Source organism: Argentina anserina, chromosome 4 (assembly GCF_933775445.1).
Source record: "Argentina anserina chromosome 4, drPotAnse1.1, whole genome shotgun sequence".
NCBI classification, from domain to species: Eukaryota; Viridiplantae; Streptophyta; class Magnoliopsida; order Rosales; family Rosaceae; genus Argentina; species Argentina anserina.
Window position 1 is genome coordinate 17,132,728 of NC_065875.1, and position 18,226 is coordinate 17,150,953.

Genomic DNA, 18,226 nt, shown 5'->3' on the forward strand with positions numbered 1-18,226 from the left:
TTGTCTTTTGAAGCAGAGAGAGACAAGTCCAGCTCTTTCAACTTCAATCTGGGAATAATTACACATATATAATTCGTATAAATTTTTCGCCTTTCTCCCCCAGAAATCAAAAATTTGGTTCCTTTAGCTGTTTGGTTCTTCTGGGTTGGTCTGAGTTTGAGTTGGGATGACTCAAAACCGGAATTTGAGCATGTAATTCGGTTATTCTGGTTGTGCTTTTCAACCTTTGTTATCTATATAGAACCCCTGTTTTTCTTCTCTTCCGAGATTCGGTAGTTTAGAGATGAATCTTAGCAACGGAAGAGGATCTATGTCAACGGCGAGTTCAAGTGGTGCTTGGAAATCGGGGGATACGGTGGTCCCTGAGTTTCCTGCGGGTTTGAGAGTCTTGGTGGTTGACGATGATCCTACTTGTCTTATGATCTTGGAGAAGATGCTCCGTACTTGTCTATATGAAGGTACACCCCTCTTAATTGGTCTTCTTTAAAGTCTATTTCACTGTTTGTTTGTTAAGTTTCACCGATTTAATCGGAGATTTGATTTCTTATCATGTGTCAAAGCATGAGTCTTTGTTTTCTCTCACTCTGTTTCTCATCCATCTTGAATGGATTGTGAATGTGCAGTAGAGAAAGGGTATGAGATGAACCTTAATTTGGATTTAATTATAGGTTGACCATCCAAGCACTGTGTTATAGGTCTGGCTAGATTCAGTTTTTACTAATCATGGGTTGTGTTAAAGTTTGAGACTGTTTGTACTTTGTACATGATTGTAGACTTGTAGTTTCATATTACTTGGTTAAAGTTTTGATCTTACTAGGAATTAATCGTGTTGTTCCAAGATAAGCTTGAGTTTTAATTTGTGGCTTCTGTAGATTTATAGCCTTATTTTGATCTGTAGCTTCTGTGATTGGTGTGATGAGTAACTGACATAATTTGTTGGGATTTTTTAGTGACTAAATGTAATCGAGCTGAGATCGCACTGTCCCTGCTTCGAGAGAACAAAAATGGATACGATGTAGTAATTAGTGACGTCCACATGCCAGACATGGATGGATTTAAGCTGCTTGAGCACATTGGGTTAGAGATGGACCTGCCGGTTATCAGTGAGTATCTTGTTTCAAATACTACATATGGTTTTATGCATTACACATAACTGTGTATGTATGAGTTTGACCTGATGTGCGATACATGTAAATCTACAGTGATGTCTGCCGATGATGGGAAAAGTGTTGTTATGAAGGGTGTGACTCATGGTGCTTGTGACTATCTAATTAAACCAGTCCGAATTGAGGCGCTAAAGAACATATGGCAGCATGTAGTTCGAAAGAAGAAGAATGAGTGGAAGGATGTTGAGCAATCTGGAAGTGTGGATGAAGGAGATCGGCAACAAAAACCTTGTGAAGAACCAGATTACTCATCCTCAGCTAATGAAGGAACTTGGAAAAACTCAAAGAAGAGGAAGGATGAGGATGAAGATGCGGAGGATAGGGATGATACATCCACGTTAAAGAAGCCGCGGGTGGTTTGGTCAGTTGAGCTCCATCAACAATTTGTCGGTGCTGTCAATCAACTAGGCATTGATAGTATGTTTTCTTCCCTATATCTTTCATCTCTAGTTGCCACCCATCCTTGTATATTGAGCTATAATACTCTTACATACAGATCCCTGTTTATCCTTTTTGAGTGTTGCGCCATTTAAATTCTCCTGGAAATTGGAGTCTAAACTGAATTTAATATTTTATCATGACTCAGCGTTTTGTGATCTACCTTGAGATAAAGTTTTTATGCATCTGTAAAATGATTATAACAGTATTTCTTTCATCAACAGTATTTGTATTTTCTCATGTTATTCAAATTGTTTAATTGATACAGAGGCGGTGCCTAAGAAAATTTTGGAGTTGATGAATGTTCCTGGGCTCACTAGAGAAAATGTTGCGAGCCATCTACAGGTATAGTACATTTGTGTTATTTTGAAGAAGTCTGTATGCTAATGAAGAGTAACGCATACAGGCCTTCTTTGCATTTTCTTTTCTTGTATAGTGTTTCATATGACATGATTAAATATGCTACCTCTTTTAGAAAAACTCACCACATAAACTTATGGAACAGAAATATCGGTTGTACCTTAGAAGGTTGAGTGGGGTCTCGCAGCACCAAAGTAATTTGAACAACAATTTCATAAGTTCTCAAGATGCATCTTTTGGAGCAATGTCATCACTCACTGGGATGGATCTTCAGACTCTAGCAGTCACTGGTCAACTTCCTGCTCAAAGCCTTGCAACACTTCAAGCAGCTGGGCTTGGTAGGTCAACAGCAAAATCTGTCATACCAATGCCCGTTGTTGATCAAAGGAACTTGTTCAGCTTTGAAAATCCAAAATTGAGGCTTGCAGAAGGGCAGCAACATCATAGCAGTGGTAAACCAATGAACTTACTTCACGGGATTCCAACAACAATGGAGGCAAAGCAGCTTGCCACCTTGCACCAGTCTGCTCAATCCCTTGGGGCTGTGAATATGCAAGTGAATACCCATGGAGTCCAAAACAGCTCTCTATATATGATTGGTCATCCACAGTCGAGAGGGCCGACCCTGAATGAAAGTACAGGGACACATGTACCTAGGATTCCATCATCAATTGGACAGCCTATGGTATCCAATGGGATTACTAGTGGAGTTGTAGGAAGAAATGGGATTTCTGATGGTGGCAGAGGGACAGGATATAATCCAGTTCCACAGAACTCCTCAATGTTGAATTTTCCTTTGAACAACCCTCCAGAACTGCCTGTCAATACTTATACTCTTGGCAATACACAAGGGATGTCCTGCCTCACGCCTAAAGGATCATTTCCAGAAGATGTTAACTCTGAGATAAAAAGATCCGGTGGATTTGTTCCAAACTATGATATTTTTAATGAGTTACATCAGCACAAGTCCAACGATTGGACTTTACAGAATGTAGGCTTGACCTTTGATGCCTCTCATCATGCAAACTCCAGTCATGGTAGCCTTGATTCAGGATTTTCTTCTAACCAAAGGAATGCACAGAGCCGGAATGTTGGGAAAGTTATGTTCCCTATGGGGGCTAGCACTGATCATGGGCATGTGCAAAATACTGGTCAACACCTTAACACCGGTCGTATCGTTGATAATGCAGTTCGGATCAAGTCTGAAAGGCTTTCTGATGCATCTCAGAATAACTTTTTTCATGATCAATATGGTCAGGAGGATCTAATGAGTGCACTTCTCAAACAGGTCAGTTTATCTTCCTCTTTTTCTATTGTCTTCTGGTTTTTAATTTGTCATAAAGAAGTTTCAAATTATCATGGCCTTTTCTTATGTTAAAATCTTGTGTTTTCTAGCAGCAAGGGGGAGTTGGTCCATCTGAAAATGAGTTTGACTTTGATGGGTATTCCTTGGATAATATTCCTGTGTAGAATGCACTCCCTACAATATTCTGTATGATTGCAGTTCTGGTGTATATATAAGGGCCACAACAGAAGTCATTTCTTCTGCAATCACGGTGGATATCAAGTTTATTCCAAGGATCCCAATTTCGTATGTTTCTTTATGAATTGCATGCTTGTGCTGGTTTTAGGACATTAAGATCGTGCTGATGGATAGTTGTGAGGATCAATCATGTCAAAATATATTTGTTATGCATATAACTGCTGCATGATATGCAAAGGCATACATGCAAAATTTTGACTGGCTAGCAAGAAACTGCTATTTCTGGGGTCCTGGGGAAGAAATTAGCGCATGTTAAGTATTCTAAGAGTAGGTTTATTGATACATCTGCAGGCCCTGTAGGAGCCTTTTCTAACTCTAATAACATAAAGTTTGCCTTTCGTAATCTACTTATTTTGTTTTTTGTAATCTTTCTTTCTTGTCAAGATTTCAGACTTTGATGTACATAAATTTCACTTGTTTGCTCAGCGCATAAGTCTGGGCGTTTATTTCTGGTTGTAAAATTTCTAGGGATTCTATTTCTTGCTGTCACCCCTATTCGTCATAATGGTTCTCCTATCCTCATTGGATCTGTTTCCGAGATAATTATATGGAGAAATTTACATTGATAAACAAGACAGCTCAAGATTTCATAACGAAGTATATGTTTCAAATGCAGTAGAGTGCCCTAGAAACACTCGTTTCTAATTGCTACCGTAAAAAACAGAACAGGTCTACATCTAAGTCGACTAATAACTAGAACAAGACCACGTAAACGGTTCATAGTATTTGAACAAAGGTTGAAAGCTTGAAGCCACATGGCTGCAGGTAGAGAGTACTGGCAAACAGGAATAATACAACAAACATGAACTGGTCGGATAAGGCGTGGTCCAAAATTGGTCTGAAAATGAAGCTTAAGAATCATTCTTACATTTAGAAAATGAGTAAAAAAGAGAGAAAAACGAATCCTACAGAATAGAATCATGTCAGTTGAACAATCGAATAGTTGCTTACGTATTGCATGGAACAAGTAAAAGCAAGTATAATTTACGGATCCTGGGCACAAATGACTTGTTCTAGGCACGGATGACTAGTTCTGCCTGTGCATTTAACCAATGCAGTGGTGCTACTCGAAGAAAATTTTGAGTCCATGATCGATATACTAAACATCAATAGAATTTCAGACACTCGAAACAGAGATTATATTGAATCTTCACCAAAGTATATATATGTAGCAAAAGAAATCTGAGCAAGCAACCTAGTTAGATAGTTGTTTATACAAAATGTAGACCGATCAATTATATGTAGCTCTGTCACTTGAAGATGAACTGCAGTACCACCAATACAAGATTCCTCATAACCCTAAAAAATACCAATCACAGATGGTTGGCAGCTGAGATTCGGCAAACTACCTCCTCGTTGAGCATATATATCAATGTCACCACAGAAAGAATGAAAAAATGAGCAGCAGCTAAGAGATCTTGAAGTGCCCTCAATACTTGGCTATTGCTGCATCAGCATGAACACTGCAGCCATTAGGAGGACAGTAAGCATCAAAATGGCTGAGCTTGTTTTGACGGCTCTGTGAGCACTGCTTGGGATGATATCTGGAAGAGAGCACTCCTCCCCATTAAAGAACACTTTTGTAGGAAAGCCATCTCTTTTAGCCACATTAATTCCAGGAGTAAGCTTCTTTGTAAATGAGATCACCGATTGCTGCTTCCCGGGAACTCTCGGATCCTTCTCCGGGTTTTTTCCATCAACTTCTGCCACAAGGTAGTTCAATCCTTCAAGACCCTGCATAAACACCGTTTTGTTGACCCCATCTGTTTCCACAAGAGTAGCGTTGAAAGAGTACATTTTTTCGAAACCAGGAGAAGCTTTATCCAGTTGTACTGCAGCAAACCAATCGGCAAAAGAAGTTTCATCCCAGTTAAAGAGTGTAACCCTTGCAGTCCATCCTTTAGTGTAGTCTGAGAGTAAGTGCCAATTAATGCTGACACCACAGTTATCACCACAGGGAGTCGGGTTCGGATCTGGTAGGTGGTAAAGCTCAGCCCAAGCTTTTGCCTTGACAGATCGGTTCACAAAGGGAACAAGAAGTGACTCTGGTGGAAGAAGCATCGCCGGTGCTGTTGTGCTACAAGTTTGAGCTGTGTTACTAGGGCACCCACATGCACAAGTTTTACATGGTATAACAGATTCGTTGAGGTAAGAAGAAAATGAAACACAGCATCTAGGGCTTGCTCCCTTGGCCTGTGTAATATTGCACACAACCTGCCAGCTAGCTACTGCAGTTGAATTCACTGGTAAACCACTTGCATCAGGGAACTGGCTAGGACTCACCCGAACGGGAGGACCACATTTATAATCAGGGTTCAGAGAGCCATTGATTGCCCAGTTTTGAGGTGGTATGATCACAGAGCGGTTGATATTTGGTGGCATCTTATAGACTTCCATTTGGAATGAAGATTTTGACTTGCTTGCATCCATTGTTTTTGGCAATATAGTACCATTTCGGCAACAATAAGGGATTTTACCAAGATTAGTGTCATTGGTCTTTTCAAGAGGCAGATCAATAATGGTTGGCCTTTTTTCACAACTCAGGACATTTGCAAAGTCTAGAGTCCCCCAGTATTGACCTTGTTCCCCAAATATGCAATCAGAAGAATCAACAACAGATGGATAAGCCCCTCTCATTGTATTGATAAACTCTAGCGCCATCCAGTCCCAGCTCAACTTCCAACTGTCAAGACGACCTAGAGCGTTATGGTTTTCTATTGTAACTTGCGCCAAGTAACTTGATTCCTGCGTCCGGGTCACATCATACATGATCGACAGATCGCCATTCTGGCGAGGAAGGAAATCTCCATCTACAGTGATGTTTGTTTTCACCGTAGAATCTACAACGCAACAGACTTCCATCACACTCTTCCCTGAAACAAAAACATGATTTTAAAAAAAAAACCGTAAGAGCTTTGCTAAACACACCCTGAGAAATTCAGCTACACTAACAAATTCATCCACACAGCAAGAATGCCAACAAATGTTCTAAAAGTGATAATGTAATGACACAAAGGAAACACGACTCTTTTCCATACATAGCATAAGCTGAACCTACATTACGCACGAAAACAATCTCTACCATAAGTATAAATCAACGATCCACAGACTCGAGTAAAGACCTATCGAAAACAGTAACTAACAGGCAAATCACATGATTTAGACGCCGATAAGCTGAATCTATTACATCAGGAAACAATTCAAACAACTTATATTACAATGGCCATAAAAATAGGGCGAAATTAAATCAAAATGTTATATACAGAGCAAGTCAGATAATCCGAAAAATGTAAATGACAATTAAAAACAAAAATTCAAACTAAAACAGAGCAAAATAGAGGAGCTGACCTTCCGTAGAGGCCTTGGGGCAACGAAAGCCGTCATTAGCCAACGAGATATTCGCCGGCATCGGAACATTCGGCGGCTTCACACCGAACTGCGTCCCCACCAGCTTCACCTGCACCTGCATCTGCGTCAAGTCGCCGGCGGTCTTAATCGCCGTCTTCAGATCGGTCTGTGGGAACCCGACGAAAACGGTGCCGTTCTCCACGCTTCCGGGATACGCACTCCCGTCAGCGAGGACAGCGCCGTCGGCGGAGACTAAGTACTCGCCGTGCTGAAACCCTACGAAGACCTTCCAGGACTTGAGGTCCTCTTCGCCGTTGTTGAGAACAGTGAGGAGGGACTCGAAGCGGTAGGGCTGGCGGGGCAGAATGGTGGGGGCGATCTGCTTGCCGTCGGTGTAGGAGTAGGAGATGAAGACGCCGTTGCAAAGGTCGGCGGTGGGCTGGGAGAGGGTGAGTGGCAGGGAGGTGTAAATAGCGAGGAGCGCGAGGGTGAAGATGAAGGGCCTGGTCGTGGAGGCCATGGTGTGAGGGTTTTTGGAAATTTTGAATTGAGAGAGAGAGAGAGAGAATGGGATTTATATATGTCTGAAGAAGAGGAGAGAGTGGAATGCGTACGTGGAATCTGTGATTTTGAAATCGTGGATTTATTCTATTGGTTTGTTTTAATTTATTAATTAATCTTAGACTAGACTCTTAGTATTCTTTAACCACAACGGATGATCGAGTTTGTACGAGTTTTTCAGGTGTGTAAATTCTGTACTTGGGTGGTGTTTTTTCGTGTGAAAATGCTCGGGTTGATGAGAGTTTTAGGTGAGGAAACTTCATACTTGAGTTGGAATACAATAAATTGTTGGTGTTCATTACAACAAAATTCTTATATATTCTTAGTCGCTTTTTAACTCACTAACATTTTTTGAAGTTAAATACTGTTTCATTTTTAAGACAGTTCGTCATGATCTATTCTTGCTCGAGAAAGAGTATATGAACCTGACCAAGAAATTATTATTCATGTTCATAGGCCGTGACATAGATATTTTATATCCTTTGACGCAGAGCTTTAGGCGTGGAGAGTTCATACCTCATACTCGAGTTCAAATAACTGGATGCTAACTCTCAACATTTATTGAAACTAAATCATTATATAATCATAGTTGCATCACTAGCTAAAAGTTAAATGCTGATTTACATTTAGAATTCGACATATTTTCTGAGAAGCAAATTGTGTAGTCGATAGATTAGCTCACCTTACTTGTGAGTCTTACTTAGATGATGTTTGGTTAGATGAAACTCCAGCTATCATTTAGGATATTCTCTACGAGGATAAGTGTACTAGTGATTATATAGCACGGCGTACAATTTATATGTCCCCCCATGTAAAATTTTATAAATATTTTAATAAATAAAACTGGGCGTGGGGCTAAGCCTCCTATTTAAGCTAGGAAAAAACTTGCGTACAAACTAGTATGTACGCGTGCGTCCAAACTCTCATTTATTTGCACACTTTGCGAATATAAATACATGATTTTAACCGTTCAAAAATTTAGTTTATTACTAAAGATCATTTCTGTAAAATATCAACATAAACAAAAATCGTCTTCATAGTCGATTGCATCAAACAAATTGACGATTGATCATGAGACTATGAAGACGATTTTTGTTTATATTGATATTTTACATAAATGATCTTTAGTAATAAACTAAATTTTTGAATGGTTAAAATCATGTATTTATATTCACAAAGTGTGTAAATAAACGAGAGTTTGGATGCACGTGTACATATTAGTTTGTACGCAAGTTTTTTCAGTTAGGCTGAGTTCCAAACCCCTTTAAAAAAAATGTTGCTTTACATTTTAGACGGATTTGAATAAAACACCGTCACTTATTAGAGCTGACGCTCTATTCTTGGTCGGATTTTTATCTCGTAGCGCTGATCGTAATTGAACTTAGTTATAATGACTAGAGGAAGGGAGTTGTTGAAAACACGGTGTAATCTCGGTTTTGAACAACTAGTTTGATTAATTAATCAATGTATAATAATTTAGACACTGTTAACTGTTGCCGTCCTTGATTGATTCAAATGAAGGTTCGTTCAAACGTGAAAGCGATTAGCAAGAAATGATTCTTAATTTGTTTTTTGTTTTTGTTTTTGGAAATGTGGGAAAGCGGCTTCTATCGATTTTGTTCTGTTCCTTGTCTCAACGGAACACTCCTTGTCTTGTGCTTCCCTCTATGCACATTTGAAATCCGCGTCTTGACGCTGTCGTGGGGACCACTGGAGATGTCAGCCTTCCAGAGGCAGACTGGGCTAGTGTTGGGTTTGTTTATACATTTGATTGCAATGTGGGCCTTCAGCCTGAGGGAATACCCAAAACAAATTGGGCTCTTGTGAGTCATGAGGTATGTGCAGATGCAGGTGTCATGGTTCATATCGGTGTCACGGTCACCTTAATCCTTATGAATAAAGGATTTAAAGCATCCCCGTTGGAGGTTATTCGCTGGACAGTATGCAAATGTTTTACTTATGTTTAAATTATGTTTATATGAGATGAAATCTTGGAGGAAGCTAAATTGTAGTTTTTTCGGTATAGGACCACTGATTTTGTTGAGCAATTGCTTTAAACTTTATCATGCAAATGTTTTACACAGTTTCGGGAGAGTCGGAAGGATATGGCGTATTGAAACATGCTATATATCCAACTAAGAAACATGAGTTTCAAGATGAAAGCTATCTCTAAATGTTTAGCATAAAATATGTATGTAAATCACGTGCTTTGTACCCATATGTAAATCTTGAAGAAATAGGCAGCAGAATAATCTTGAAGAAAATATTAAATAGAACAATTAAGAGATATGCAGCGAAATAATTCAAAGAACTTTATTTTACTATCGAATAAATATTTCAAACAATTGACAATGAATGATCAATGGTAATATTGAGAAAAATAAAATTACTTCACACTTGAAGAACACGGTCAAGTGTAATACAAAACCACGAAAATCTTTACTGCTACGAAGGACGTTAACGCCACGAATGTCAAGAAGGACTTGAATGCCATGGAGGTCACTCAATATAGCCACAAAGGTCCCTTGCCGCACATGACTCAACTATGATCTAAAGATCTAATCGCTCAAAACTCCTTCTGTGCCTAACACACTTGCACCGTGCATGCTAAAATAATCGACTTCTCTCTTCTATCACCTAGATAAGGAATATAATTACTCACATAACAACCTTTTTAAAACTCATGATACATGTAACTTGGCATCATAAGGTGGAAATTGATCGACAGCAAATAAGAATTATGAATTGATCGTGTCGGTATATATGTCATGGTGGTATAGAGGAATAAAATGCCCTAAAACTATCCTCACAGGAATCATAATACCATTTATCCTCATCAAGCGCACAATTCCTACCACACAAGTCCCTTATATTTCAGGGTCCCAATTTTGTCTCTAAGCAATGAGTCACGCCTAGGCGGCACACATGTCTGTATTAGTGTCTGTATATAAGGTTGTGTCACTTGTATGTATAGTTTCTTTGGGTGTATGTATTATGTGATCCTGATTAAGCACCATGTCAAAGTCGGAGTGTGGGCCAGTTGATTTAGTGGAACGAGAGGGACCAAAACAAAGATTTGCATAAGCAAAAGGAGGTGATCGAGTCCGAACAAGTCACAATCTATCATATTCTTGTTCATCAGTTGGCTCACAATAAAAACTCATCAATATACATCGTCTCTCACATTTGCTAATGTCCTACCTAATTGATTAACGCCATGTATATCTCACAAATCACTGTACATAATCGATTTGCAGTAACAGCACCGTTTGGTTTTTGACTCCTTAGCATGTGATCCAGGTTTTAGAAGTTAGAATTGGCATTAATTTTTCAATTAATTACCAAACGTAACGAAACAAATTATGAATTTATGCAGTCATAAGATCGATGTAGAATATCAGTAGAAGCTCGAACTGTTTTGGACACTCAGAAAGTGCAAAGGAAGCGTTAAAAAGATTGAGGATGCATATATGATGAGTTACGTTTAAGATTCTAACAACTTAATTGTATATGTAACTAGCTTTTGATTTGTACGTACCAAAATTATCAAATTAGCTTTTGATGTGCTTTGAAGAAAACCTGCTTTGTTAAACTATAAAAGCAATTCCGGGCTCCCTGCATGTTGATTGTGTTCAGTCATTACTCATTAGCATTAGAAATTCTATAATATTGCTGATGGTTCTGATCTAATATCGTACTAAAATCAAAATTATAGCATGCATTAATCATGTTATTGAGTTCGGACTAATTAATCAATGGCCGTGGCCTGAATATATTGTAATCTTGAAAAGAAGTTACTCAAATTAGCATGCATTAATCATTGTATCGTCACTACTCACTAACCAGAAGATGGGATCTGTAGATCACTAGATCGAATCATTCTCCACAATTGTGAGATTGAGTTGTGACGACTGAAAGACCATTCAAACAGCTGGAAAGTTAGCTAGGCCACAGATATTTACTTCTTAATTAAGGATTAAGCCAGCCTATATTCTTAAGGAGCTTAAGGTACGGTGGAGATCACTGTTCTCATGCAAACATAAATGTAACAAATTAACTTGGCTTATATTGTTATATATCTATAAGTGTACAAATTCGGGTAGATGGCGCGAATGAAACGAGGTTCCTCCATCCCACATTGATCAGAGCTTCGAATAATTAAGCAATAACTTCTGCATGCTGTATATATAATCTGCATTTCGGTATCAGGTTCCATTCTTCAATCTTCTTCTTTTTTTATGTGAAAATTCCTTGAAAGCCTTACCCAGCCATGTGAGGGCTTCAATATCTTATTTTGGGGTCTTACTTGAGTCCGCCCAATATTGACCCTTTTTTATTATTTAGCCGGGCTGGACAAATTCCGATTTGATTCGTCTGTTTTTGACCGGAACCATTCCGCGACTCAAGGGTGCAGTATTTAACACACGAATAATGTTGTCATTTGTTAAGAATGACTTACATACATGCATGTTAGTTGTAAGAACACGTACCAGACATTTTCTCCAATTTGGAGATGGACATGGAGTAATCCTCTTGATTACTAAACTTATGTTCTCCGTGAATCAGCTAGAGTTGTTATTAGTATTATTAACAGTGTTTTAAAACGCTAAAACGTACCTCAAAGCGTTTTTTTCGAGAGTATAGAGGCGTAAGGCGTAAAAAGCGTAACCCTTGCGACATAAAAATAATAAATAAACTTATTTAAGTGTAACTATTATTCTTATACATATTACTTGAAGAATAGCTTATAAAACATAACAATTGTCATGCATACATATATTAAGTAAAGTAGCAAAAGTCTAGATCCATACAATTCAAAAAGTTTACCGACATAACTTGATCTACTGTAAGCCCCGAAATTATTGACGAGCTAAGTTGAGATCGTATGGTGATTATTTTACAATCTCGGTGATTAATTCAGTAAATGCTCGAGAATATTATTTATGAGTTTCGATTAAGTGAATCTGTTGATCGAAGAGCATGATATTAAAATATACGTTACGACGAGAACGTAGAAATTTTCGGAGAATTTTCTGGGTTCCAGAGTTATTATAATAAGGTTTGGAAATATAAGGAATGTATTTAGAAAATGGGAATTAGTTACGGTGCGATCTTAGCCGTAGAAATTGATCAATTAAATCCTAGCCATTGGATCATTAAATTGGCTATGATTAATATTGGAAAGAAAACAAAAAGCTTCATTTTATCCCAAAAACATATTCAGCTCCCGAGTCCCGACCTCATTCCTCTGCAACCCAACGACCGCGCGACTTCTCGACATGATTCCACCGTCGTCAGGCCGTGTCCGGCCAGTGCACCAGTCGCGTTGTGACCTCCTCCTCTCCGCTGTCCTCCCCATGTCATGCCTCGACCTACCGCTGCCGGAGAAAGGAGAATCGAAGAGGGGAAGCACCGACTGTTCCAGGTTTTCTTCCGGCGAATTTGCAACGTTTTCCGACGTCTCCGACCACCGATTGGGTTGTTCCCGGTATAGGTTCTCATCTCAACTTCGTGATCTACGTGTTTGTGTTCTTAGTTTATCGAATTGATGAAGTTTTGATCTCTTTGGGATCTGTGATGCGGCTCCTCTCTTGTTTTTTGCGTCTTGGTGCGCGTTTTTTTCACTTTTTGCGGCTTAGTGGAACGCTTTTTGCGCCTCTACGCCTTTCTCAAAAAGACGAAGCGTTTTCGACTAAGTGTTGAGCTTTTTAAGCCTCAAACGAAACAGGCGAGTTTTTGAAAACATTGATTATTAGTATCCTCTTTATCGTTTAGTTCTGATCTGTAAGACGAATTGACAATATATTTTGGTCGATATGACAAGATATCTGCGCAAACGTCTGATATGCCTGGTTAAAGTAGTTCACAAGATCATCATCGATCAGGAACCATGAAATTCTACACATTTCCAAAAATAGCAGAATCTTTTATTCGATGCCAGCTAGGGGCCTAGGGCCATATCTTGGAGCTCTTTAACAACTAATTCCTCCCACACTTGTTTCTATCTGTTATTCCAGATGCCAATCCTAATTTATAGCATAATGCTTCAAGATTTCTTTACGCATATTAATTCAACTGACAAACGCAACCAGCAATTATACAGTGGCGATCAGTTTTTCTATTTTGTTCTCCATCCCAGAAAATAAAGAGCTCGATCGATCGAGAAGGCCAGTTAAGTAGAGGCATTCATCGGACGACCAGGTGGAAGTTGCGACTTAGTTACGTCTCTACGTCACCGAGCAATTTTATCCGTTTACGTATGAACATGACTGTGCGACTTTTTACCGTTAATCACTTAATCTTTCACCTTTTCAAGCTTTACCACGAACTAATCACAGGCTAGTAGCAACCAGCAACTAATAACTCTAGCAGGTGTTAGTGTGTTACCGTGTTGCAATTTTATTCAAAAAGCTAATTAATATCTACTTTAGAAGAGTGAGGTTCAATATGCATGTGATGGTATGAATATGAAACCATCCCATTATAGGGGACTTTTTTGTGCGCTGTATTGCTATACCTTATTAGGGTTTCGAAATTTTCAACGACATTATGTACGTTGGGATAGAAATATGTTTACATCTTTAGTTTGAGAGGATTTGAACACGAGAAGATCAGTCCTAGCCTAAGTATAACTATCTTCATAGGAAAAAACTTAAAAGATATGTGGCATACTACCCACCTGTGTAAACATCTTTTTTATTTATTTATGTTTTATTAAACTCACATAAGTAAACATATTTCTCATGTAGATTAGTAATAAAAATGTGAGATCAGTGATAAACCTTAAACCCTAACACATAAACTTATATACTTTGGAGATCGAATTGAAGAAACACTAATTTAACGATCCTTTCCGGATCCGATAGTAGCTCTACTAAAATAATTGGTATGAATCAGCACGAGAGAATTATAATAGTTACCCACAACATGTTGCATTCACGCTAGACTCGACATATGGTCTCACATGCCCACATATCCTGTCACACTTACATCGCGTATATCCCAAGCTTAATTAGGGCGAAAATAAGGGCTACCATACCCCCATATAGCCCGAATATAACATGAAAAATGCACCTCAGCCAAGTAGGTAGACCTCAAAATGTGGAATAGAAAGAAGGGAGGTACCCTAGCTAAGCAATACAAGGCATAGCTCACTTTCTATGGAAAGTAAATACGCGTCCGTCGGTGCAATCTTTTCGGACCCTTTGAGCCACCATAGCTAAGCTACCACCTTTCTCCTTTACACTCATCCCTCTTTACTCTTCCACCCTCGATCATTTAACTCCCTCCCTCGAATACAAAGTCACCATTAAGCTCTCACTCTCCCCTCTCTTCTTTTCCCTACTCCACTCATACTCGAATATTTATACCTCCTAACCTAATCCTCTCCTCCTTCCTCCTCCTGCTCTTTTCCTCTCTGAGATCTCTCTGATCTCAACACCACCTTCTTAAAATGGAAAGAACTCGAAATTTCTTCCCACTGCTTCTTCTCATTTCGTTCCTAATGATCATCTCAACTCCAACTGTGTCGTCATTCCGAGTGTCCAAGCTTCAGACAACCTCAAAGGACCAGATCGAATGCACAATGTGCGCCGCATGCGAAAACCCATGTTACCAAGTCCCCTCGCCACCGCCTCCTTCACCTCCTCCGCCATCAAAGCCACCTCCATCTTCTTCAGTCGAGTGCCCACCTCCGCCTAGCTCCGGCACAACCTACTACTCTCCCCCTCCGCCTTCCCAGCCCACTTACACATACTACCCTCCGCCGGCCGGTGGGGGCGGAGGAGGCGCGTTTTATCCGCCGCCGAACGGGAAGAACTACCCGGGGCCGCCGCCGCCGAACCCAATTGTGCCCTACTTCCCGTTTTACTATCACACCCCTCCTCCCGGGTCTATATCATCCAGCTCAGTTCAGCTCACTAGCTCCTCTATAGTTATTTACAGTTTCGTTAGTGTTGCTCTGTTTTCTCGTCTGTTTTGACGGAAAAAGAAAGAGTAAAAATAGTTCAAAGTTAATAATGAAGTAGCCTCGCAGATCTACAAATGTGCAGAGTGAGAGAGACGATCGGAAGTGAGGGTCTTGATGAGTTTACACAATTAAGACCGACAAGAGTGAAGAAGAAGAAGAAGAAGAAGAAGAAGAAACAGAAGGCTCCCATTTCTGGAAATGCCCCCATGCATCGAAGAAACAAAAGTTCCTGCAGTACAGTACGTGTTTACTGCTTATCTCAAACCTCTGTATCATGCTGTAGGGTGTAGGTTCAACTGTAATTTTGATGACAATTTGTATCTATTAATTGCTATTTCTTCGTTGATATATATGATATGATGATCAAATTAAGTATAAATTTTTTACTGTACTCATTTGTTGATAATATTATCATTCCGGATTTATCAATTAAAGAGTTCCAACTATTTGTTATACTGTGGATTCATGGGTGGCAATATGAACAAAGAAAGAAACAAAACATAAGACCCATATGGCCATATCTAATTGATGGCCACCTTCAATATATACCCAACTGTAATTCTCCACTTGCAATGGTAATATTTATTATTATTAGCTTCTTATCTTTGTGACAATGATGTATGCTATACTTTGTTGTAGCCCCTTCAGCATTTGCATGAAATTATTCACTTGTTGGTTAATATTGGTGATCATGTTTTCTTGCTTTAGTTTGGTGGATTAAACATCAAATACTAGCAACAAAATGTCATTTTAGGATGCTTAGTACATTCCAACCACTAGGGCTCTGATAAGTTCATAAAAAAGTTTGTGTTGTGTCACATCACACATGTAATTCAATACTTCAAATCTCGTAAATTAAAAAACAACGCGAATAATATTCTCACATCACATACTTCGTTAAGATAACTTTCATAAAGAGTGGATCATATGATTGGTGAATCATAAATATCAGATATTCTTAAAAATAACTCCTCACACTTACCCTAAATGCCAAACTCTGAAATTCCTAACCTTAGTGACACAAGATTCAAAATTGATTAGTGACTAAAGACTATGAGTCATTCGTGACTCATCGCCACTGTGTCAACCAAATTATGAGGCACACTTCTGGCTGTAGAGATCGATCGAAGAATGGAATGGGAATGAGTTTGGGACTGTGGTGACTTTCTTTGAATAGATTGGTAGTGGTGCCATATTGCATAGAGTGATGGATAGCAGCGTCGTCCTTTTTTCATATAATTCCATATCCGACCATGTGCGTAAAGGTCTCATCATGCATTAAGCTTTGCCTGTTAACAAAGAACAGGGATCGCAAAGTGCATTTTTTCTTTAGTTTTGCTTACCCTAATTCAGTGGGAACACCATTAGATCCACCGACCACGTTAGCTTACATTGGCCCTTGTTTAGGGCCATTAGGGGTGAGGGTTCAATCAAATTCCTATTACACCTTTTGTTTTTGGAGATAGAAAATTGTGACCTGAAAGAAAAAGGGTAGAAAGAAGATGAAAAATAAGATGGGATGACAAGGGAGAAATGAACAAAGTCAACAAATCAAGAATTGGCAATGGGTTTGGCAAATATATATTTATTTTTGTTGTTGAGAAAAATGGGTTGGCAATTGGCAACGAGCTAAAGTGCAGAAAGAGTAGTCGAGTGATCCAACTGACCAACTAGGTGTGTTTGCAACATTGTTGGGTTCTTATGTTAGCATTAATCATCTCCTGATTAACCTCAAGTCAAGGGGTTTAATGTTTACGAATTTGGGATAATTAGGTGTGACAATTTAGTTAAGCCGCAATTGTGATCACTCAAACTAAATTGTGAGTTGATTCTACTCTCAGCGTAAAACACCAATCCTCTTATCGCTATTCAAGTTTGGTTGTCACTAAGAGGACTAGTATGACGTTGAGATAGTTCATTTATGGGTGAACTTTTAGACACTGAAAAACTGAAAACCGACTAAAACCGTACCGAACCGAAATTGAGAAAACTTTTAGGACTAGTATGTCTAACTTAATTACTCACAGTCTTTAACTCATTAAATATTACGTTTTGTTTAATACTCTATCGTAAATTTATTGATTTTATTTCTTGTTTCTAACTTATTGCAATGTAGTTTACTTATTTACTAATTTGAAGTACTGAACTTGTAGTTTGCTACTTTATTTTGATTTTAACTTTTGTTTTAAGTCAAGTGTGAAAAGTTATTACAAATGGTAGGTTATGTAACTGAAACCGAATCGAACTGAATTATAAGTTAACTAAAATCGTGGTTAATATATCTTTTTTCCGTTTTCGGTTTTGAGAAATACAAAACCGAGGCCTCAGTTTCGGTTTTGGGTTAGTGCTCTTAAACCAAACTGATAGAACTAAGTCCACCCCTAAGTCCATTAAGGGGGGAAAAAACTCAAATTTTAAACATACAATTAGTTCAAATTTTGATTTAATAGTTTGATGAGAATGATAAGTATAACTATAGTTTGTCTATTTGTTTATGGATTTAAATAAAGATATATATGAAGTAATAATAATTGACTCATGCTCCTGTAACCGTTCAACGCTACACGTTTTACTTTATCGTCCGTTATTTTTAAAATTACCTAATAAATATAAAAAGAAATATATTTGTTATCGTTAAATTGAGATCACGAGTGAACATATAGTATATCCTTCCTATTGACAAATCTAAATGCTAGTGTACTCTTACTACACAGCCGGACAAACATCTGATGACTTCGATCGGCCGGCCGGCCTGAACAAAGAGGTTTATGGGTTCGATACCATGCATAATCAGTTGCTCAAATCGCGGCCAGTCAGCAAAGTCCGGCTCCGGTTGATCGG

The 18,226-nt window shown here is 38.8% G+C and overlaps 2 protein-coding genes across 3 annotated transcripts; one reads left to right on the plus strand and one right to left on the minus strand.

The window, feature by feature from the left end:
- On the plus strand, positions 1-4,009 carry LOC126790674 (two-component response regulator ARR1-like). 2 transcript variants are annotated; one of them, XM_050517005.1, is made up of 6 exons: positions 1-458; positions 951-1,103; positions 1,203-1,583; positions 1,873-1,949; positions 2,110-3,252; positions 3,360-4,009. In XM_050517005.1, the coding sequence occupies exons 1-6, from the start codon at positions 284-286 to the stop codon at positions 3,432-3,434; spliced, it is 2,004 nt and encodes a 667-aa protein (XP_050372962.1). In that variant the 5' UTR covers positions 1-283; the 3' UTR covers positions 3,435-4,009. The 2 variants fall into 2 exon arrangements, with proteins under 2 accessions (XP_050372962.1, XP_050372963.1); XM_050517006.1 differs by having other exon boundaries at positions 3,363-4,008.
- A 635-nt stretch (positions 4,010-4,644) lies between these two features.
- Positions 4,645-7,394, minus strand: LOC126790543 (COBRA-like protein 7). Its single transcript, XM_050516822.1, has 2 exons — positions 6,856-7,394; positions 4,645-6,380 (listed from the first exon to the last, which is right to left on the minus strand). The coding sequence occupies exons 1-2, from the start codon at positions 7,373-7,375 to the stop codon at positions 4,948-4,950; spliced, it is 1,953 nt and encodes a 650-aa protein (XP_050372779.1). The 5' UTR covers positions 7,376-7,394; the 3' UTR covers positions 4,645-4,947.
- Between the last annotated feature and the right edge of the window lie 10,832 nt (positions 7,395-18,226).

What these genes read in the sequence shown, in the direction of transcription:
- LOC126790674 (XM_050517005.1), top strand. Translation starts at nt 284, where the DNA reads ATGAATCTTAGCAACGGAAGAGGATCTATGTCAACGGCGAGTTCAAGT. An exon ending in ATGTTGCGAGCCATCTACAG is followed by an intron (nt 1,950 to 2,109) that starts GTATAGTACATT and finishes CTTATGGAACAG; the next exon opens with AAATATCGGTTGTACCTTAG. An exon ending in TGAGTGCACTTCTCAAACAG is followed by an intron (nt 3,253 to 3,359) that starts GTCAGTTTATCT and finishes TGTGTTTTCTAG; the next exon opens with CAGCAAGGGGGAGTTGGTCC.
- LOC126790543 (XM_050516822.1), bottom strand. Translation starts at nt 7,375, where the DNA reads ATGGCCTCCACGACCAGGCCCTTCATCTTCACCCTCGCGCTCCTCGCT. An exon ending in CCCCAAGGCCTCTACGGAAG is followed by an intron (nt 6,381 to 6,855) that starts GTCAGCTCCTCT and finishes TTTTTGTTTCAG; the next exon opens with GGAAGAGTGTGATGGAAGTC.